This window comes from Azolla caroliniana, unplaced genomic scaffold (genome assembly GCF_043228905.1).
Source record: "Azolla caroliniana isolate FFs.n. ecotype wild unplaced genomic scaffold, voAzoCaro1.0.p SCAF_16, whole genome shotgun sequence".
Taxonomy (NCBI): domain Eukaryota; kingdom Viridiplantae; phylum Streptophyta; class Polypodiopsida; order Salviniales; family Salviniaceae; genus Azolla; species Azolla caroliniana.
Window position 1 is genome coordinate 4,862,280 of NW_028230451.1, and position 22,617 is coordinate 4,884,896.

Sequence of the window (22,617 nt, forward strand, 5' to 3'; positions counted from 1 at the left end):
TGGATGGTGTAAATGCTAATTAGGTCCCCTGTCTCGAGTCTACAACTCCACACCACCATGTGCATGGATGAGCATATAATCTTTAAAGGAATGCAAGGCCACCCTCCCTTGGCTTGTTGAAGACTAGTAATCTAGGCATTGGGGAATATTGTTATTCCTCTCATTTAATTTTCGCAACATAAATTCACAAGCATGGTTAACATGCATTGAAACTTTGAATGATGATTAAATATAGTAATCACGAGACAAGTTTCCACATCCTCAAACACCATTTATAAACCTCTTCAATGCTATAAAAGAGATTGTTTTCTAGCCCTTCACTTTCTTTTTTTCATGTTTTTTTGTTCTTATGTTATCTTTTGCTCTCTTTCTAATGTCCTTGTGCAAATGGCCATACATTTTTAAAACTCTTTGCTCCTTGACAATGGTCTAAAGGGGACCATCTAAGTGATGAACACATCATTGCACACGTGCATTGTCAAGTTGTGCCGAGATGCCATTTTGACCCTACCATTAAGCAACAAATTATTACACTTTTTCATTTCTTGCACGATGTAACCATCAAATCCACTATACCCAATATGGAGATGATCATTCAATACTTTGGGCCATTCTCAATCTCATCCAAAATTTAGAACTCATAGTATGGCCATGACCCCCCCCCCCCCCCAACCTTGCATTCATTCATGGAACTTGTTGTCCCATGAGCTTTCCATTTGTTGGTTGTCTAACAAATACACATCTAGAAGGCCATAAAGTATAGAATAGGTTGGCCTTGCGTTCATTCATGAAACTCAATCTCCAATAAGTGTATGTTAAAGCCATAAATAATGTATATTAAAGTATAATAAATCCCTGTTGATCACACATTACTTTGATAGTCATCATCTTTTCAATATATAGGCTCAAAGAGACACAAGAACCTGCTCAACATACACTAGTTAAAACTCTATGAATAAACACATCATGGGTTTGAGTTTGATTAACATCGTTGGTCAACCATGAGGTCAATAAACAACAAAATATGGAGAGATTAGTTTGCCACCACAAGGGTAGGCACGTGCCAACATCACCCACTCCACATTAGTGATGCTCACAACTGGAAACATGGGGCACTAAAATCTGAACCTTAGACATGCAAAGAGAAGAGCTCCATAAACCAAAGATAATTGACCAAGAATAATCCAGGGATGCAAATATGTTAGCTAAAAGGAAGCTCTAACTTGCAGTGGCTCATGAGGTGCAACTAACCTTAGAAAAAAGAAATACTTTAGAATTCCTAGATGAAATATTTTAAGATAGACAATTGACACTAGCCACAATACACATGAGTGTAGGTTCACTAGGCACTTCCAATTGGCCCACCTGGTGGAGTGTGTGTACATATAACATATATCATGTTCATGCAAACAATGTAAAAGAAAGAAAGAAATAGAGCAAAAAGGAAAAATCAAACAATCTTTCGTTTCTTGTCTTCCATCTTATGCTTCTGTTTGACACAACTCACCCTCTGAATAAAACTCATCTGGTCAACCTCACTAATAACCTATTTATTTGATATGTATGCATATAGAGTGAAATAATGAAAAAAATCCTAAATTCTTGTGACCTTATTTGCAAAGAATAACACTATGGTAACTATTTGAATGGTGCTAGCATTTGGACTTGTCACATGAGATAATGCACTAGAACCATATACTTTTCAGTAAAAATTAAGGTTCATTTGATAGGTCATGGTCATGGTCATGGTATTCCAATGATGATATGAGATACTCCCCTTTCATTTTTCACCCATGTTAAATCATATATGTGCTTGTAAACCTGATTGGTTGACTTAGTTACATCATGGATTGATCTTTAGTAAAATATCAGGATTAAATATATAAAGTACAAATTGTTGAATGACCAGCAGAACTGATATGAATCCATTATCTCAAATAGCATTGCGGGTTCCACTAGAGTGAATGATGAGACCTTACTATTATCGAGCTCCCAGGTATTAATGCTGAGATCTGTGAGAAATAGTGCAACTTGATAATCAGTGAGCAATATTGTTAAAACACTGGAAAATAAAGCTATAGATATACTGTGGTAGAATATACCGATTGATAAAATAGTATTATGCAGAAGCCTTCAAAAGTCCATTATGCCGTAGGAGCGCATCTGTAGTTGGTTCTCTACCACGGAAGTCAACAAACACCTGTGGTCACGAAAAATATTATTAACAAGCTGCAGATTGTGCAGAGAAATCTCAAGATTTATGAAAATCGTTCCAGTTTTAATTACATGAATCTCAAATGAAATAGAAAAAGAAAAACTTGGCAATCTAGTTGTCATGTGAGATAAAAGGCAAAACTCAGTTGCATTGACAAATGATAGATATTTAAGGCTGACAGATGAAAAGCATGCTATACAATCTTCGCCCAAACTATGACGTATTGCTCCTAGTTAGGCAAAAACATGAAATTCAAGAATGACAATGCCACATTGCTAACACATATCCAGAACAAATTCCAAGAGAATGTGGACTATGAGATGCATAATACTGTTTTAGTTATCGAGTATAAATTTTAGTATGGTACATCTCATTGCCTGCTAGTAGTCCACTTCCTCTATTCATCCAGCCATCTGTACCTATTTTCATAGGCACCATCTGCTTCCTTTGTCTCCATCCTATGTAAACTTTGCCTATCCCCTTGTGCCCAATCGCTCCCATGTGAAGTACAGCATCCAACCATAATTTAGATGTATTTCGAAAACAATCTAAACTTCGTGTCTCATGCCACCCTCATTCCTTACATCTGCTTGTATGCAAGATTTTTGTGTGCAGGTCAGACAGGTTATCCACAATCCCATTTGTAAATTCTTGTAAAAGTGTCAGGTGCTTAATTAATTAGAGGTATTCCTATGTGTCAGATAGGACACTAGCATAGGTATTCTTATGTGTCAGATAAGAAATTAGCTTAGGATAAGACTTGGTAATAACATGTATCAGAAAAGACATTGACATCGGCAGCCTGTGTATCGAATACTTAACACGCATATCCAAATACATTTTTACCTTCAGGGGTGGTCTGCCTCCACCTAAGGCAAGGACAGTCTCACGGAACCTATTTCCTGTCTCTTTAACGGCCTGCATATAGACATGCATTTGTCTTGATAATCTCATAATGGAGTTTCTTAGACCAATGAAAGCAGTTTCAAGCAGTTATTTACTTCTATATCACTCAAACCAGCATCCTCAAATGCTGAAAATGCATCTGCTGATAACACCTCAGCCCACTGCAAAAACAAAATTGTTGAATTTACTTTGCTGTTCGTTCACCAGTGAATTTTTCTACTTACAAAAACTCTAAATGGTTATACCTTATAACTGTAGTAGCCTGCAGAATAACCCCCTATCCAAGACAAATGCAAAGGTAAATCCAAATCCATCAATAATTGTAATTGCATAGCTACTAAAAAAAGTAATCAGAAACATTTCACCTGCAAATATATGTTGGAAACTGCATAGGAATCTGTCATTTGGCAAAATCGGAATCACACAAGTTCTTTTACTGACTCTTCTATCAACGTCAAAAATAGTTTCTTCAGCACCAGGTACATAGTTTGAATGCAACTCCAGGTCCACCATTGCAAAATGTATCTGTTCAAGAGCAATACATCCAGTAAATCTCAATGTCTGATTTCAAGAACTACAGAATATTGATAAAAGATGAGGTACAGAAGTTTCAATCAATATGTATGCATTCAGATGTATGTTCCGCAACTGCATGTATATGGCTTCAATATTTTCCAGGAAAACATAAGTTACCTGTCGCAGAGTTTGTGAAGCTGCCCTAAATGTTCTTGCAGCCAAAAGTTTTTGATATATCTCTTCTGAAAGTGTTTCTCCAGTTTCAAAATGCTTGGCGATGCCCAGAAGGGTTGCTCTGTCCATAAAAACAACCACTCTATCTCTACGTAATCTTTATAGTCCTATACATAGCATCCATCAGTCAACTGTAATGTGGCCAATTCCATGTTCTGTGATTCTAATTCTAATAAACTAGTGCCGCTTGACAAAGTAAGCATGAGAGATGTGTTTTGATCACTTTGATCTTTTGAAAATATGAATATTGGAGTTGTAATCCTGGTTGCCTTGGAAGTAGCAACGGAAAATATATCAACATCCTTGTTTACTTTCCATTTTAAGGCAGCCAACACCATTTTCCTAAAAGCCCTGATGTGTCTGAGAGACAGAAATGAAACAAGACCAAAAGTTATATATTATTATGGTCGGCCATTCCTACAATAATGACATTATCTGGCTGCATGATGAAATCTATCTGATGATTTGCTGAATGGAAGGAAAGACGTAAAAATCATGTTTTCCTGCATAAGACATTAAATGGCCTAGTAAAATGCCTTCGTTTTTTTATGTTGCTTGATGGATTAGTGCAGAATTCATGAAATATACATCGACTCTCATTTGTCAGCAGTTCCCTGGATTGACTGAAATATGAAAATTTCCTTGACCATGGAAAGGCTTGTTGCAACAATCGCTACATTATTAAGTGTGGTTGTTTTGTCTCTGACTCCGAATGGAACTAAAAGCCAGTTCAAAAAAATATGAGACACAAATATTGTAGGCAACTAAAAGATTGAGAAACAACCTTTTGAGAAAATGATATAAATTGACCGTAGCTTGCTAATTTCAAATCTTTTCCACGCATGCGTACTGGGAAGATTGGAAAGAGGTACTTCAAGAGCATGCAACAACACCAACCCTACTGGGTACTTAGCAACTTCAATAGCATGCAATGCTTCACAACAACACTGATACCTATTAAGACAAATAAACCTATACCTTGAAAATGACAACAGGAAAGTTAAAATAAATGTCGTCAATGCTTGGTGATATGGCTGAGAAGGAATCATAGCATGATTCCTGAAGGTACTACATGAGAAACTCGTATAAACTATGTTTATATCTTACGTTTCATTGTTGTGGCATTTGACTTGACGACTGTAAATATGAGCTATGCGATATTTTATATTTCATATTCTGGCCTGTACATTTCAGGTAATGTTGACACAAGGATTTCATAACGTAGACTCCCCCCCATTATGATTGTAGATGTTGACTGCAGTCTAAAGGCCGCTTAAGAATAGCAATAGGAAAGTTTCAGAACAAGTACCATTTATTTCTCTTCATGAGAAGGATAATCATTCAAATATACATTGCTCTTAGTTGTATCTGAAAACCACTGAAACCTAAAATAACTGTTTCATAATTCCAACCTGGCTATATCTGAATCCATCAGAGAAAATCACCTCTTTCAAAAATGTAAGGAACTCTCCAGGTTATATCCCTCAGAAAATCCGTCATTATATAATGCTTCAGAGAAAATAAATTTCTTTATGCGGGTAGATAATAGATACATTTACTGTGTAGCATTCAACTATCACACCACTTTTAAATATGTAACAACTGCATACCTATGGTAGCACCAGTTTTCCATGAACTGAGAAGGAAGTTCAACAGCATCCCATTCAATGCCACGGATGCCTGAAACCAGGCCTTCATCTTGCTTTGTGAGCATGTGTTGTAGAGCATGCCCAAACTCGTGAAAAATTGTTTCAACCTGATATTATATAACCACTTATAAACATTCAAAGAGAATAATAAATCTAGTAGTGTCATCACAGTTTACCTCACGGAAAGTCATGAGACTTGGCTTTGTTCCAACAGGTGGAGTTTGATTGCAAACCATGTGTGCAACTGGAAGCCTTGCATAGCTTCCTTTTGGAGCAAACAACTTGCTACGACCAAAAACTTCATCCATCCAAGCTCCGCCTTTCTTCTCAGATGGTCTGGAATAGGGGTCCAAATAGAAATAAGCAATTACCTCCCCTGTCAAGTCTTTGACCTTGAAAAATCTGACATCCTGATGCCAAACCTATATTCATACCCATTCATTGATTAGCAAATCAAAAACTTCTAACACGCCAAACATCAGCATCAAATAAGAAAGGTACTTACTGGAGCCAGTCCGTCTGCGGCTTCAATGTTAATCCCAAATAAATTTTTGGCTAGCCCAAACAAGCCATCAATGACATTTGGCAGTGCAAAAAAGGGTCTCAATTCTTCCTGTTAGGTATGGAGAATTTCAATGAGCAAGTAACTGATGTTAATCGATGCTCATAATAGAAAACATGAATTTTAAACTAGATGTCATGGAAACTACTAAAAATTATGTTGCTGCCATTATAAAAATTAAAGAATCTTATTCAACAAGAACAAGGAAGAACATTGTTAATAGGAAATCATCCTCCATTATTTTTCGCAATATTGTGTATTAATGCAACTGCAATGGTGAAACTGTTACAAGCATAACCATAATTTATCCCGTGATAGTTTGTATAGTAGCGTTCTACACACAAGGATAAAAATGTGAGGGTTAATCAACAGTGTAAAGGTAGGAGGACTACTTTTAATCCTAGGGAGGGATTGAGACAACCCTTAAGGGCCAAGTGTGAATATGCCTAGGGGCATTAGGTTTGGCTATAAATATGAGGTCTACATTGAGGTTGTAATCTTGTGGTGAACAGACTATTGTGATGATGCCATGACAGTGGTATGGAACACTGTTCAAGTCTCAGGTCTGTCTCAATCCCTTCGCTCAGGGGTGGTCGGGTGGATCAACACCCTTCTTTCTCTCTCTGTCTCTTTACTATCTATCATCTATTTCCTTATTTATGCTTACATTAGAAATAAGCTCTAACATGTGATATCACAATGACTTTCTAATGTTTCTATTGTCGATGTTTATTTCTTTCTGATGGTGATCGATCGATCAATATGAGGTTTATGCCTCTATTGCATGTTACATACGTTATTACGTTTGATATGAGGTCAATACCTTGCGATGTGTCATATGTGTATGAGGGCAGGCAATACCTCAATTGCGTATTATGTTCACTTTTAGTTTTTGGATGTTGCATGTAAGTAGAGGCCACATACCTCGATCATGTATCTTGATTACATCATTTGTTGGTTTATGTCTTGTTAACCATTCTTTTATATATACATTTCTGCTCTCAACGAGGCATTGCTCGCCAATTTTCTACACCCAATACTCCTCAACAAAATGGAGTCGTGGAAAGGAAGAACCGGACAGTCCAAGAGATGGCTCGTACGATGCTATCTCAATCTGATCTTCCTCTCTCGTTTTGGGGTGAAGCTGTCAACACAGCAGTCTACATCATCAACTGCTGCCCAACAAAAGCAGTTGCTAGAATGACGCCTGAAGAAGCATTTACAGGTGTAAAGCCCTCAATATCTCATTTTAAAGTCTTTGGTTGTGATGCTTATGTTCACATTTCAGATCATAAAAGGACGAAATTTGAGTCCAAAACCAAGAAATGCAAATTTCTTGGTTACAGCACACAATCTAAAGCATACATGTTATGGGATTTAGAGTCAAAGTCCCTAGTCATATCTAGGGATGTTCATTTTGTGGAGTCTCAGCCGGATGATTCTAGGATTTTACCTGAGTTCATGGTTGAAATCCAAGCTCCTCCGGAATCTCCTATTTTAGACGAAGATGTCTCATCTTCAAGCCCCCCATCTCCTCCTACTCAATCTCTAACTTCGCCAACAATTCAAACCTCTCCCTCAACTCCACTTGTTTCCACTCCCTTTACAAACCAACTTCCACCACTTCCCAAGTGGCTTCAAGCCACCATTCGTGATTCTCATCTCTCCGATGCTGAACTTCATGAGTATACATCTGGTTCTCGAACACGTAAGTCACAACGGCCTCTTCACTCATGCAACTTTGCCTTATTGTGCACTGTTGTGCAATCAAAAGAACCCACAACAGCAAAAGAGGCCCTTGTTCTTCCAAAGTGGAAAGCAGCAATGGAAGTTGAACTTGATTCCATTGAGCGGAATCATACATGGGAGCTGGTCCCACGGCCTCCACATCGACAAGTCATTGGATTGAAATGGATTTTCAAGACCAAATACCATGCTGATGGTACTTTGGATAAGCACAAGGCACGTTTAGTGGCAAAAGGCTACTCACAAGTTGAAGGAGTGGATTATGAGGAAACTTTTGCTCCAACAGCAAGGTACACATCTATCCGATGTGCGCTTGCACTTGCTGCTCACAACAAATGGGCCATTTTTCAAATGGATGTCAAGTCAGCCTTCCTTAACGGTGACTTGAAAGAGGAGGTTTATGTTGAACAGCCTCCAGGTTTCGAGATTTTAGAGCAAAAAAACATGGTCTACAAGTTACACAAAGCCTTGTATGGCTTAAAGCAAGCTCCCAAAGCTTGGCATGACAAAATTGATAGCTTCTTTCTTTCTCTTGGGTTTCAAAACTGTAATGCTGACAGCAATCTCTATGTTTTTTCCCAAGATAATTTGCTTTGCTTGATCATATTATATGTTGACGACCTTCTAATTACAGGGTCCCTTGCATCTAAAATCGAGGAGGTCCGCGCTGACCTCAAAACAACCTTTGAAATGACTGATCTAGGACTTCTCCATTATTTCATAGGTATGGAGGTCTATCAATCACATGGTGGTATCTTTCTTAGCCAACATAGGTATCTCAGGCAGCTCCTTGAGACCTATAGCATGACAAATTGCAAGCCACTCTCCTGTCCAATGGATCCAAACTCAAAGCTATCTCGTGAAGACGATTCTCCCATATTTGAGGATATCACGAAATATAGGAGATTAATCGGGTCCCTTCTTCACTTAACTTATACCAGGCCTGATTTGTCCTATAGCGTGAGTATTCTCAGCCAATTCTCAACTGCTCCAAGACAAAGTCATTGGCAAGCAGCTATTCGAGTTCTTCGGTATTTGGCCAACACACTCGACTATGGTCTATCTTTTAGAGGCGGCATTGAGCTTGTTGGCTACTCAGATGCTGATTGGGCAGGTGATATTGATTCTAGAAGGTCCACATCTGGCTATTGTTTTATGTTAGGTTCAGGCTTGATTTCTTGGAAATCGAAGAAGCAAAACTCAGTTTCTACTTCATCGACGGAAGCTGAATATCGCGCCTACTTGGATACTTGCTGTGAGTTGCTATGGTTGATGCAATTGTTTTCTCACATTGGTGTTTTGCAAGCCTCTCCTATTGCAGTTTTCACCGACAGCCAAAGTGCACGTGCCTTGGCACATAGCTCAGCATTTCATGGTAGAACAAAACACATCGAAGTGCACTACCATTTTGTTCGTGACTTAGTGAAATCACAAGTCATCAACTTGGCATATTGCCCTACTCAAGAAAATGTGGCTGATTTATTTACTAAGCCACTTCCAAGGCAAGCCATTGATCAGCTCCTTGATCGACTCAATGTTGGACTGCCGTTCTGGAGCTGAGAGGAGGTGTTGGAGGGTGGCAGCTCCAGCCCTGCACTCTCTTTCATATTTATTATCTTTGTACTACATTCTCTCTTTTCTCAGATTCTTCTCTCTCTAGAATCTGCAACTCTTTAAATGCCTTCTCTCTCTAGAATCTGCAATGCTTTAAATGCCTTTTCTCTCTTCTACCTTTTCCAAGATATTCCTAGTTTTTTGTACCTGTTTGGTAGTACAAGAGTCACTTAACTACCAAACAGCCATTTCACCCACATTCCCCAATTTTGTATAAATAGGCTATACCAGCCTCTTTTGTATAAGTTTTCATTTTCTTTTTTGCTACTTAAAACAAGCTCTATTCCTTGGCTGTGTCTCTACTCTTTGCAACCATTTTTTCTACTGCTGTCTAACAGCCTTCTCACAGCTTGGTTGTGCCTATTTTGTTTTAAGTCTTCCGCTGCTGCTATTAACAGCTTTTCTCACAGACAATCCTTTTTCAATTCTAACCCCGCATCCACATTATAAATAGTGTCTTGCTTGACCTGTGTTTACCTAACTCAAATCTAACCCGGTTCGTACAGGTCTACTAGCTTGTGCATACAATGTAATTTTGGGGTTAGACTTGGAACCCAAGTTAAAATATATTATTGGGTTAGATGCCGATTAGAATATATTAACTGAGTTAGTAGAAGGTTATAATATAATTACTAGGTTAAAACAAGTTAGAAATAGAGGCCACAATCTCTCCCTTCAGCATGTTTTTCTCTCTCTAGATTTACTTTATTCCAATATTGATTTCGATTGACTTTTCAGCCTACCACTACTTCATTACAGCATTTGCTAGATTGTTCTTTTCTCTCCACTAATCCACTACTTTACGTCATTATGTAGCTGGGCATATTTATCCCCATTTGTTAAGCCAATGCAGCCTCTTTGGCACCTTACAACTAAAATTGTTCAACAGTTTTCTCACATTCTCAACATTATATAAAAAAACAAAAAAGATGACGAAAGACCTCATTGATATTGTATTTTGATTCTCGAAGACGCTCACTCCAAAAAGTAGCATCCCAAAGGCACATGTCTTCACCCTCAACTGCACCTTGCTCTTTTGCAAGTGCCTTCAGATCCTCTAGATCTACATGCAACCAAATTAAGAGTGCCACAAATTATGCAACCAGAACTACAACATATCATCAGCATCATTTGTACTAAAAGGTGATAAATGTCCACTGAGGCCTTCTAAACCATATAATTTTCCACGTACCCCCAATAATCAAGCGCATATATATTTCTTTTTCTACCTTAAATACTAGGAGTTACGGAGAACATGTGTGAATATGGCCTACGATGCAGTGACACCAACTTCTTTTGCCCAAAACATAAAATATCTCTAACTCGACAAATACCTTTTAAGGCAGGATCCCAGGATGTACTTCGTAGATCTTCTAATAACTGCTTTGCCTTCTCGGTAGTTGCCATTTTCATTGCCATACTCACCTATGAGACAAATAAATAAAATAAAACCATTAAATACACTAGTTTGGTTTGAGGTGATAAAATCTTCATCTATTTAAAGTAAATACCTCTGCATGATTGTTGTAACCAAGCAACTTTGCTTTTTCCAAGCGAAGCTTCAAGATCTTATTTATTATTGGAGTATTATCAAGCTCTCCAAACGAGGCTCGGGTAATGAATGCACGATAGAGCTCTTCCCTGAGAGCACGATTGCGGACATGCTGCATGATGGGAATGTAACTAGGGATGTCTAGTGTGATAAGCCATGGTCCATCTTCTGCAGTTGCACCTTCATGACCCTGCAATGATAAGCTTCGCTTAAGCCAAACCTTCTCGTGTGCAATTAATAATATTAATTTTACTTCAATGTAAACAGCTAGAACCTTTGTAGTTGCAGCTTGTGCAGCCAGACCAAGAGCTGTTGCAGGTAGCCCTAAAATATCGTTCTTGTCTGTGATCAATTTCTCATACTGTTTGGTCGAATCCAGAACATTTTCACTGAACTTTGTCGATAACTTTGCAAGCTCCTGAATCATTCAAAACAAAAATGATAATTAGGAAATGAAATTTTGTCATATTCTTACAACTGCAATATTTTAATGAGCCAAAATCTATTAATGAAGTTCAGGACATAGAATATACCTGGCGTATTTCATTAAAGCGTGACTTCTCTTCATTCTCCAACCCAACACCATTGAGTTTTGCCTCTTTCAAAGCACCTTAAATACAACACGGTTAACTTGAGATGCATTGTTTGTTAAAATTGTTTTACATCCTCCTCTACAAACTTGGATTTGAAACTACCTTCTACAACGCGTTGTTGAGCTTCATTTAAAGTCTCCCACATAGAACCTTCTTGTATTTCTTTGAAAGCATTATAAATTGGCTTGCTTTGACCCAATTTTAGGTCAAAGGCGACTTTTTCGGGCTGCATATTTTCATAAATCATTAACATAGCAAACAAAAGTTCTTAATGAATCACAGATTTGCGAGGTGTACAATACATATAAAGGAAAACATATGTATTATAAAAAACACATTACATATAACACAATGACATCCTCTCTGAAGTTGAAGACATTTTGAAACTCCACTTGTTCCTCAAGTGGTAGGTAGCAACAGTGGAAAATTTTAGCTTCACCATGCCAAGAATTCTTAATTCTTGATATCAGTCTCGAATATTTGCATTGAAAGACATGGCATAACAAGTCACAGAACAGTCTATCCGCTTTTGAGTTATGAATCCATCATGGGCCAGAGTTGACTGAGGATTAATCACAATCATGGAATCAGGTGATGTTATTTTGAAGAATGGGCACTTAAATGAAAAAGAATCTTACCACATCAGTAGCTGGATTGTTAATCAGCCTATATTTACTCATTTCTTAACACATCAACCACTGGAATTTAAATGAATCAAACTTTTATAATTTCACATGATTCAAAGAATTGATCACCTGAACTGCTTCAACTGCTGATCTAAATTCACTAGAATCTTTCACAGCCTTGAGATGGTTCACAACACCCCACGCAACAGACAATTTATCAACAATCCTTTCCATAGGCTCAACCACTTCTGACCATGTTGGCTTCACATTTTCTTCTAGCTTGGCTAAGTCTGCTTCCTGCAGAGGTTGCTCAAAATATGATAGGCAGAAGGAAAAACTAAAGAAGAAAAAATTTGATTCAAAATGTGCCAAGCTTTTAATTACTAAGCATTTACTGCTCCCCATATGAAACACATTAGAGCAGCATAAAGAAGGTAAATGGAATATGATGTGATGTCACCTTTAACTTCGACTTCCTGAACATATATGAAAGGAATCATTCATATACCATCAAAATACCAAACCAAGAGTGAACTTATGGATGTAAGAGAAAGCAAGAAAAACAAACGCAAAGAAGGAGAAAGGAATGACTTTATGAAAAGAAAACGAATGAAGATAGCACATAAGCGCGAACGCTATCAATCCACACTTCATAGTGAAAGCATAGTTGTTAAATAGCGCAAAAAGATCAAACCCAGCATGTATATATCATAGACCAGACAAATGATGTCATTCCCACTCCCATCACAAGGACCCAAGAGTAGGTCTGGACTTGCATATAAGACCGATAGTAATGACGGTGAGAGAGTATATACAAGAGAGGACCTAACAGATGTTACTATACCACAAATTCAAGATCAATGGCAGGCATCAACATTGGTAACCATGCACTCTCACCGCCATTCATCCCATATATAGTAGTAATGCACTTCACACTTGTAAAAACATCTGAATAATCATTACCAATTGTAAAAGCTACCTCATGCATTAATATCACTATCATGGATCTTTACGAAACCTAGAGTTTTTATTCCAGCATGATAAGTTAAAGACTGCCATATTTATAATCAGGATTTTTCATATAGGCCAATTTCAGCTTCCAGCTTCTGGTAGACACTAATTTATATTTCTTCCTCTAAAAAATGGTGTATATTACCAATGTGAACAGAAAATGAGAAGAATTCCCAAATGTTTAAGGTAAAATAGTCCTCTCTAATTGAAGATGATGCAAGAGAAAAATAGCAAGAGGGAACGAACTTACCAGTTGTTTAAGGATGGCTCTTATGCCAGGAACAGAAATGGTGTAGATTTCTTCCTCTAAAAATGGTGTATATTACCAATTTGAACAGAAAATGAGAAGAGTTCCCACATGTTTAAGATAGCATAATCTTCTTTAATTGAAGGCGATGCATATTAAAAAGAAAAATAGCAAGAGGCGAAGAACTTACCAGCTGTTTAAGAATGAATCTTATGCCAGGAACCACATGCTTAGCTTCCACTGCATCGAAGCAAGGGAAACGAGAATCTTCATTCAGCAAGGGGTTGTTAACTAGTGATATGCTATCGTCTTCTTCTTTTTCTGCAGAAGGAACGTGAGATGCAGAAGCGGCGGCAGGAACAGAAGCAGAATCGGAAGAAGCCATGGTGGAGAACTTCAGCGAAGCCTGAAAGGCGTGTCTCCCGTGAGAAGGATCGGAGAAGACGGAGCAACGGCGACGATGAAGGGTTGTGGTTGATGTTGGCGGCGGCGTGGGGCGGGGTATGCGGAGATGAGAGCGAATGGAGGGGGAGCTATGGCGTGACTGTGGGGGACCGAAGAAACGCCGCGCTAGGGCTGACAGAGACAACGACGCTGAGGATGAGGGTATACACAAATGATGGGGTTGAGGCGCCATCGCCATCACCACAGGACTCTTCTATGCTCTATTTTCGCGGCTTTCTTTTCTTTCTGTATGTACGCATGCATGCATGTACATAACATACATATAATGTATGTACATATATGCTTTGTTATGTATGTATGTAATGTAAACGTATGTTATGCTATGTATGTACATATGCATGTTCTCTAATATGTAAATGAGGTATATATAAATGTATTATGTGTATGTATATTGCGTTACGTGTAGAATAGTTTTGGTAGCTTAATATAAAATTTAATTATCATTTTGGCCATCTTATAAAAAGTTTGCATCCCCAATTTCGTAATCTGATTTACTTTTTGTTGGTTAAAGACACGTAAAATGGCCAAAAACTTCCATGATGGCCATAAAAACCAACATTTTCGTGTATGGATTGCTTGAACATGGATCTACAATTGCCCATTTCCATCAAAGATGCTTAAATGAGAGGTGGTGATGAGCCTTTCCATGACTAAATAGTTCCAAAGGAGAATCAAGAAGTTCATGGGGAAATAGAAACATCATGTTGGTGAGATGATGATGTATACAAGGAGCCATTTCACTAATAAACCACATTGTCTTCAAGTGATGAGATCAATGGTCTGATTTTAAGGAACATTAAACACATTTCAAAAACAACATTCCTTGAGTTCACTTCTTCATTATGGTATAGTCATGGTATTTCAATTAGATCCACACCATTGTGAAGGGTTAAACTCATGGAACATTGTTAATGCAACATTCCTTGAGTTCACTTCTTCATTACGGTATAGTCATGTTATTTCCATTAGATCCACACAATTGTGAAGAACTAAACTCAAGGAACATTGTTATAATGTATGAAACTTGCCTTAGGGAAGCCAAGTGTATATTTAGTCATGAGATCAAACCTTAAGTTTTTGTCCCATTGGTTAGTGAGTAGTTTTCCTAAGATTGTCTTGTTATCATATCTGATTCAGCCAACTTATGCATCATAACAATAAGGATTCAATAACCATCATTGTTGTATTGATTGTGTCAAAGGCATCACCATGATCACTCAAACATTCAACATGACATTTGAAATTTAACATATAAGCAGTCAATAAAGATGTGATGAGCAGTCAAGGTTTAAAATGAACAATGAAGAAACTTTTGGCCGTCCAATGAGATGTGTTATTACCGTCTTTGAGAAGAACTTTCCACTTCCGTATCAAATATACATTGAGAAGGGAGTTTCCCATTTTAACACGTGTGCGATGGGGCATGAGACCATGTTTGCCATTACTAAGATATAATCCACATAAATTTTCGGCAAACAAATCAGCATAGCTCATCCTCAACACTTGGAACATATCAACATGGTCAAAAAATGACCTTATAATACTCGCAGATCTATATCGATACAAATAAACTACTAGTAGGTTACACTTTTAGCCATCTATACCAATACGAAATCAGCATCCTCCGAGAAGATAAAATCACCATTGCTCATACTCTTGGCTTCCTCAAGAATTTCATTGATGTCCAAGAACTTCTCTCCCCCAGTAGAGGCCTACAGAAATAAGAGGTACATGTTATTTATTTCACTCAAAGATTCCCATATATCTGTGAATGAAAGGGTAAACAATCAGATACCTCGGGATATGTAGCTTTAACATCGTTGATCATTTCACGGGTGATGCTGCCTTCCATCTATACGAGAAGCAAAATGACATACACATGAGTCCAATTAACCTTTGCTTCAAACCACAAAACCCCCACACTATTCTCGATCAAATTGGTGATTTTAGAGCAACAATTGCGTGAGATCTATAATGGTACACAGATATGAGTACATATGGCATTTCAAATATGAACTAAAACTCAAAAAACAACTGGCCCTGACTCTGGAGGGTTACTTACATCATTAACATATTTAAGAGTGTCCCGACAGGATCATTATATAATCACGTTGTTACAAAATATGCATATCATAACTTAATAAAGTCAATTGAGATCATTGACTACTCTGTTGTATGCACAAACTAAAAGTAATATGCCCTCTATTATGAGCAACAACTTTTCAGTCCTCAATAATCACTTGAAATCTAATGGTACACAGACATGAGTAGATATGGCATTTCAAATATGAACTAATGCTCAAAAAACAACTGGTCATGACTCCAGGGAGTTACGTACATCATTTACATATTTCTATAAGAGTCTCTCAACAGGATTATTAGGTAATCATGTTGTTACAAAATATGCATATCATAACTTAATAAAGTCAATTGGAATCATTGGCCTGTTGTTCACACAAACTAAAAGTAATACACCTTTTATTACGAGCAACATTTTTTGGTTCCTCTGATGAACTGAGATAAAAAAACATGTCATTTCCATGCCTTCACATGGAGATCATGCTCTGATTAAGAGAGCAATGATAGAAACCTTTGAAAGGAAGACATAATCATAGTATCAATCCTATTAATACAGAGGTGTCATAAAAATAATTTCTATAGGGCTACCATGATTGATCGATCATCATGCACCATTGTTACGTCAATACAACCTTGTTCATTACCTTGCTTCCATCTATGGGTATAACTTGTGGTACGGAAATGAAATATAATGTTTTCCTAAACTAATGATTGATCTTTTTGTATGAAATCTAGTGTTTGAATTCAACACTATTTTATAATGGAATTCTCTTTCTTAGCCAGTTCAAATTAAGGGCGGATATGGCCTGAATGGCTCACGTGTACCTTACAGATGCCGTTTCACGTCTTAAGTAATTTCTCTGCACATACACAGACATCTCTACCTCAATAATTTATTAATGCATATAGTTTTTCATGTATAATTCTCTTCCTTTATATTCTTCATACCCATACTTCTTTTACCATCACTCTTGAACAACAGAAAAGCAAAAATTCGCTCACCATTGATGAAGAAAAGAGAACAAAACTGATTCTTCTTTCTCCATTATTAATGTGAAGAAAATGAAGGCCATAGACAACTAGCTAGTCCATTCTTTTTCCATCACCACTGATGAAGAGAATGTGAAGGTCACAGACAAAAACTTTCCTTTCTCCAGCACCACTGATGAAGAAAAAATAAGTCCACATAGCAACTAACTAAAACTTCTTTTTCCATCACCATTGATATTGAAGAAAAGAGAAACTAACCAATCCTTCATTGTCAATTACTAATGCTGTGAAGAATATGATATCCATAGACAAGCTGATTGATACTGTTTGCTTGTATCCTCATCGATCAAGAAAAATGATGTCCATAGACAAAAGCTCTTCTTTCCCACCATAATGGATGAAGGAAAAGGAAAGTCATGGGGCAACTAACCAATCCTTCTTCATCAACCATTGATAGCGAAGAAAAAGGAAGTTCATAGAGAAACTAAATCAATCCTTTATTTGTATTATCATTGATATGGAAGAAAAATAAAGTTCACAGGGAAAAACTCCATCGATACTGCATTTGTATCATCATTGAGAAACAAAAATGATGTCCATAGACAAGAACTCTTCTGTCTCCATCACCATTGATGAAGGAAAACAAAGACAAGGAACCTAGCACTCTTTCTCCATCATCATTGATGTGGATGAAAAAAAGAAGGTCATTGAGAGACTAAATCGATCCTTACTTTCTTTTCATTACTACTACTAATGATGAACAAAAAAACATTGACGGAAGGAAGGGCTCACCGGTGCGGAGATGTACTCCTTTTCGAATTCTAGCAGAGTGTTGGTGGCCACGAGATGTTCGAACTCCTTCCCGAGATTAGAAAGACTGTTCTTGCCATGACTGCTACAACTTCCGCCGCCACTACTTCCTCCTCCACTGCTACTGTTTCCACCACAGCAACCACTGCCGCCACTGTTGCAGACGATCGACAGATATCTGTTCGGCGGGGAAGAAAGAAACGGAGACCTTGCCGTCGGAAACGCGAGAGAATTGGATAACAGAAGCACAGGGGGAGGTGCACACGCCATGGCCATGGAAGGAAGCGGGGGCGTCTGAAACACTATGTAGAGGGTAATGCTGTTGTTTTAGTTTTTAATTCTTTGAGTAAAAGAAAACAAGCATTCTCAGAGAAGAAGATAAGATAGATTCATAGATCTTCACGCATTCTCTTCTTGCTCTCTGTGACCATTGGCAAATGACAAATATCTCTCTCTGTGTGACCATTGGTAATTGAAAAATATCTCTTCCTCCCAATAGTCAAAGAGGAAATAATATTATGTGCACACAGGCAGATTGATCTTTGAAGCCATCATCCCCCCCTTTTGCCAACTAATCATAGCTTCTGATCATTGTTGTTGTCGCGGTAAGTCATTTGGTGATATACCCTTTGTTGTAGGGCTTTTGATGTTCGCCCCGTGTTTCGTGTTTAATCGATTGAAGAAGAAGAAGTGGGGTGAGATTCGCTGCCGGTGCGTTGTTCCTAGTTTATATGGAGTTTCAGGAGCCTCCAAAAGAATCCACACGAACCGAAAACAAGTATTACATTCCCACAAGAGAAGAACTTGAAGTGTTGTGTTTAAACAAGTTCTCAATTTAGTGGGGATTCGGGAGGCCAACTTGAAGAGGAATCTACTTTGGGAAACATAAGAGTGACCTTTCCAATGTACTTTCAAAAAACAATTGTGGCCTTTCCAATCTACTTTCCAAAGGCAACTCCTCAAATGGGGATAACCAAATGGAGTTTCATGAGCCCCCAAAAGAATCCATGTGAACCGAAACAAGTATTACATTCCCACGAGAAAAGAACTGGAATTGTTGTATTTAAACAAGTTCTCAATTGAGTGGGGAGGCGAACTTGACACGGGATCTACTTTGCAAAATGTAAGCACTACTTAGAAAACAACTATGGCCTTCCAAATCTACTTTCCAAAGGCAACTCCTTAGATGGGGATAACCAAATTATTTTTCCACACACATTTACTCTATCTAGCAAATATATTTATTTAGCTAGACTATGAGATTCTCTTTTGTTGGTGGAACCTTTAAAAAGGGGAGAAATGTTACAAACTCATGAGGTGAGGCCTTGAGTCAATTGGAATACTTGAATGCAACGCCAACATGAACAAAATACAATTTGCTATTTCATGGTGTGTATTTGAAATAGAGTAGGTGCACTTGAGTGATGGGGTTTTTCTTTTTTCCAAAAACAATATTCTTCATTAGTAGAAATTCTACATACATGACGAAATGATTAGTCTGACAACATTATAAAGGCTATAGCCATGATGGGCCAATAAGAGAGCTCAAAGACTCAGAGTGGAAAACTAAAAAGAATGGTTGTCCATATGTTCATCCATGTAGTTGTCCATACGTGGATAGATACTATGTCATTATTATTTCGTTCCCTCATGCTCATCAACATATGTAATAAATACCACATGTTTGTTTCTTATAATATATCAACATATGCATAGATGTTGTACATAGAGACATATGCAGTCACATGTGATTCATCCAAACTAATTGTTTCTTCAAAAGCTTGCTTTCCGAGCTCTACATTTCTGTAGTTTCGACAAGCACCTAGCATAGTAAGCCACATCACGGTATTGGGATGTGGGATGATGTTTTCTTCACTAGTTCTATTGCTTCATCCAATTGGCCTGCACTGCTAAACAGATCAACCATGCAAATTTGATGCCCAACCAATGGATGAATTCCATAATTTCTAGTCATGGCTTCACAACGAACTTGACCATATCTTGTAATCAGAACTGTTGAGAATCAAGCTCAACTTGGTCTAGTGTGTGAACTCACCTTGAGAGTGAATAGATACTCCAACGGTCAAGGACAAGGCGGACGAGGTCCGACCTATGACAACAACTCGCAATTTCGGCCCGCAAAACGAAAGCCAATGAGGAACCTTCGCAAGAAGGGGGAGCTTCCACTCCGGCCCAAGTCGTCAAAATGCAACCGAATGCGGATATTGCGGAAAGCTCAGCCACCACGAAGAAGAGTGCCGAAAGAAGATGCGCGAATCGGCTTCCACAAGCCGACAACTCACGAATTACGCACACAATTCCGACTACGAAGAGTATAACGGAATGTACGGGCACAACTCTGACAACGAAGATCGTGGCGGAATGTATGCACACAACTCCGACCATGGCGGAATGTTCATGATGAAACATAGAGCAAACTCTATGTCGGCCTCTACCTCAACTAGTGCCCTCAATCCGGAGGACGTATGGTTTGTTGACTCCGGAGCCTCAAACCATATGACATCTCATAAAGAATGGTTTCTCGAACTTCAAGAGCCGGAGCGATCCGGTTATGTCGAAACCGGAGATGACACTACACACCCGATTCGGCACATCGGCAATGTTCCGTTCGGTGAAAGAGGTAAGCAAACATACATTAAAAATGTCTTGCATGTTCCCTCCATCACGAAGAACTTATCTCGGTCAGTCAAATGGTTGAGCAAGGAATGCAAGTACGATTCGACCAAGAAGGGTGCTTCATCGAAAAAGAGGGCTGAATCATTGCGTGGGAAGAAGAGAGGGCCGGATGTTCATTCTCGATTCACATGAGATGAAATCCTCCATGTTCGCAAAAAGCACGAAAGCCGACTCCGACATAGAGCTATGGCACAAGTGAATCGGCCACATCAATCTCAACAAACTAAAAGCAATGAAATCAAAAGGAGTCGTCATCAGACTCCCGACATTCAAAGAGAAGGAGATTGAAGGTGTATGCGAAGCGTGGCAATTCGGCAAGCAACACCGACACCCATTCCCGAAAGAGCGGAACGTGAGCAAAGGTCTACTCGACGTAGTCCATTCCGACATATGGCGACCGCCGCAGACGGCTACATTCGGCGGATGCCGATATTACGTTGTCGCGTTGTTATGCTTTCACGTGTGAAATAAGGCGGGACCACGGGGGCCCTAAACTGAGGAGCAGGAGAGACAAGAGGAAGCAAGGAGCACACAAGTGTAAGGCCTGCTAGACCTGTCGGCAACCGACGACACTTGCCCGTTGATTGAACTACCAACGCATACCAACTTAATCAAGGAGCACACTCGAGAGAAGTGAAAGAAGACACTCCCAGAAATATAGATAACACAGATGACACAGATGACACAGTTAAACAGAAACAAGAGATCAATTACAATAGAAGTGATAATTACAACGATGGCAAACCCTGCAGAGGATGATGATAGCGGAAGCGAGAGCTCGGTTCCCAGTCCGACAACACCTCCTTCCCTCCCTAAAACTTGATACCCCCCCCTTCTTTTCCCTTTTTCTTTTTATAGGTCGTCCAGGAGGCAGTTACATCAAAATATGCTAACTTTATTCTCTGTCTCTTTGGACAGAGATACACATTGATTTCCTAATTAATAAATATGTCGTACTTAGTATATTTACATTAGTCGTTCTATGCTTAGTTGTGTATAATGTGTCAATTCGCGCACACTCGTGCAAGGGCAGGTTCACGCCTTTAATCCCTTGATTCCTCTTAGCGCCAGTTTTCTCCAAGACATCCACCCCCACCAAACCACAAGTCCACCGGTACATGCCAGATACTAACAATCACCGGAGAAGGTCGGCTCGTATCCGTCACTCCCCGAACCCTCGTCTGCTCCGAACCGGCCGTCGTCATCAGTCACGCTTCTTGGGTCCAGCTCGTCCTAATGCCGCTTCTTGAACGCCTTGATCCGCTTCCCGGCTACTGACACTGTTAATCGCATCTCATCGAGCTCCGCAAGATGACACGTCCTGTTGCCATTTGCGCTTGTTACGGCGTAGGACCCGAACCACCTCCTTGTGAATTTGCGCGTTGCCTTGTGTTGGTTGTCGAGGCTATTGTCGTACACCAACACCCAGTCGCCTTCCTCGATCTTCTTTGGACACAGTCGGTGTGTCCGGTCAAACCGGCCTTTGTTCCTCTCCCTTGTCGTTTGCAGCTTTGTCTTTGCCCTCTCCACGTCCTCTGGTCTTCGCTCGAGCTATCGAATCCGCGCCGCCAACAACTCTTCCCGGCTCATCTCGTTCCTCCAATTTATCACCGCCCACGAGGAAATCGTCCGCTCCACTGACATGACTAGTTTCTGCCCGTACATTAGCTTCGTCGGCATGTACCCGGTCATTGTACTATGCGTCGTCCGATCTGCCCATAGTGCGTAGGGTAGGAGTCGCGGCCAATTCCCGACTTGGCCTCCGTAGGCCCGAACCAACGCCTTTACTATTGGCTCGTGTCCGCGCTCCATCTTCTCGTTTGCCTCTGGATTGTACGCCGTAGTGAGCGAGAGTTTAACCCCTAACCATCCAAACAGCTCCTCAGCCTCCTGTGCATCCAATTCCCCACGGTCCCCTACGATCTTTCCTACGCACCCGTACCGGCACACCACCTCCTCGATTAGGAACCAACATACGGCCGCGGTCGTCTTGTTTGGTAATGCTCGACCCTCCACTTGGTTCGTCAAATCCTCTCGAGTTAGCACCAGGTACCGCATTTGCCCTACCCCCATCGACATCGTTACTAGATCCACCATCCACTTGA

At 39.3% G+C, this 22,617-nt stretch overlaps 2 protein-coding genes across 2 annotated transcripts; both read right to left on the reverse strand.

The window, feature by feature from the left end:
• Positions 1–1,850: 1,850 nt before the first annotated feature.
• LOC147853706 (putative cytosolic oligopeptidase A) lies at positions 1,851–14,148 on the reverse strand. The gene is made up of 18 exons (XM_087331999.1): positions 13,662–14,148; positions 12,343–12,510; positions 11,690–11,813; positions 11,528–11,604; positions 11,269–11,412; positions 10,954–11,184; positions 10,777–10,867; positions 10,384–10,505; positions 6,026–6,133; positions 5,697–5,942; positions 5,482–5,627; positions 3,815–3,932; positions 3,487–3,646; positions 3,367–3,398; positions 3,217–3,282; positions 3,062–3,133; positions 2,103–2,200; positions 1,851–2,012 (listed from the first exon to the last, which is right to left on the reverse strand). Exons 1-17 carry the CDS (start codon positions 14,112–14,114, stop codon positions 2,120–2,122), a joined length of 2,439 nt encoding a protein of 812 aa, XP_087188125.1. The 5' UTR covers positions 14,115–14,148; the 3' UTR covers positions 1,851–2,012; positions 2,103–2,119.
• Positions 14,149–15,195: 1,047 nt separating this feature from the next.
• LOC147853707 (uncharacterized) lies at positions 15,196–18,155 on the reverse strand. Its single transcript, XM_087332527.1, has 3 exons — positions 17,798–18,155; positions 15,732–15,788; positions 15,196–15,648 (listed from the first exon to the last, which is right to left on the reverse strand). Exons 1-3 carry the CDS (start codon positions 18,089–18,091, stop codon positions 15,535–15,537), a joined length of 465 nt encoding a protein of 154 aa, XP_087188653.1. The 5' UTR covers positions 18,092–18,155; the 3' UTR covers positions 15,196–15,534.
• Positions 18,156–22,617: the final 4,462 nt, after the last annotated feature.

Bases quoted from the DNA above. Each gene is read 5' to 3' on its own strand.
- LOC147853706 (XM_087331999.1), bottom strand. From the start codon at position 14,114: ATGGCGATGGCGCCTCAACCCCATCATTTGTGTATACCCTCATCCTCA. The intron at 11,605-11,689 runs GTAGTTTCAAAT...GTTGTATTTAAG, and splicing joins TCAACAACGCGTTGTAGAAG to GTGCTTTGAAAGAGGCAAAA. The intron at 3,283-3,366 runs GTATAACCATTT...TTGTTTTTGCAG, and splicing joins CAGGCTACTACAGTTATAAG to TGGGCTGAGGTGTTATCAGC.
- LOC147853707 (XM_087332527.1), bottom strand. From the start codon at position 18,091: ATGGCCATGGCGTGTGCACCTCCCCCTGTGCTTCTGTTATCCAATTCT. The intron at 15,789-17,797 runs GTGAGCCCTTCC...CTTCTCGTATAG, and splicing joins AGGAGTACATCTCCGCACCG to ATGGAAGGCAGCATCACCCG. The intron at 15,649-15,731 runs GTATCTGATTGT...TTATTTCTGTAG, and splicing joins TTAAAGCTACATATCCCGAG to GCCTCTACTGGGGGAGAGAA.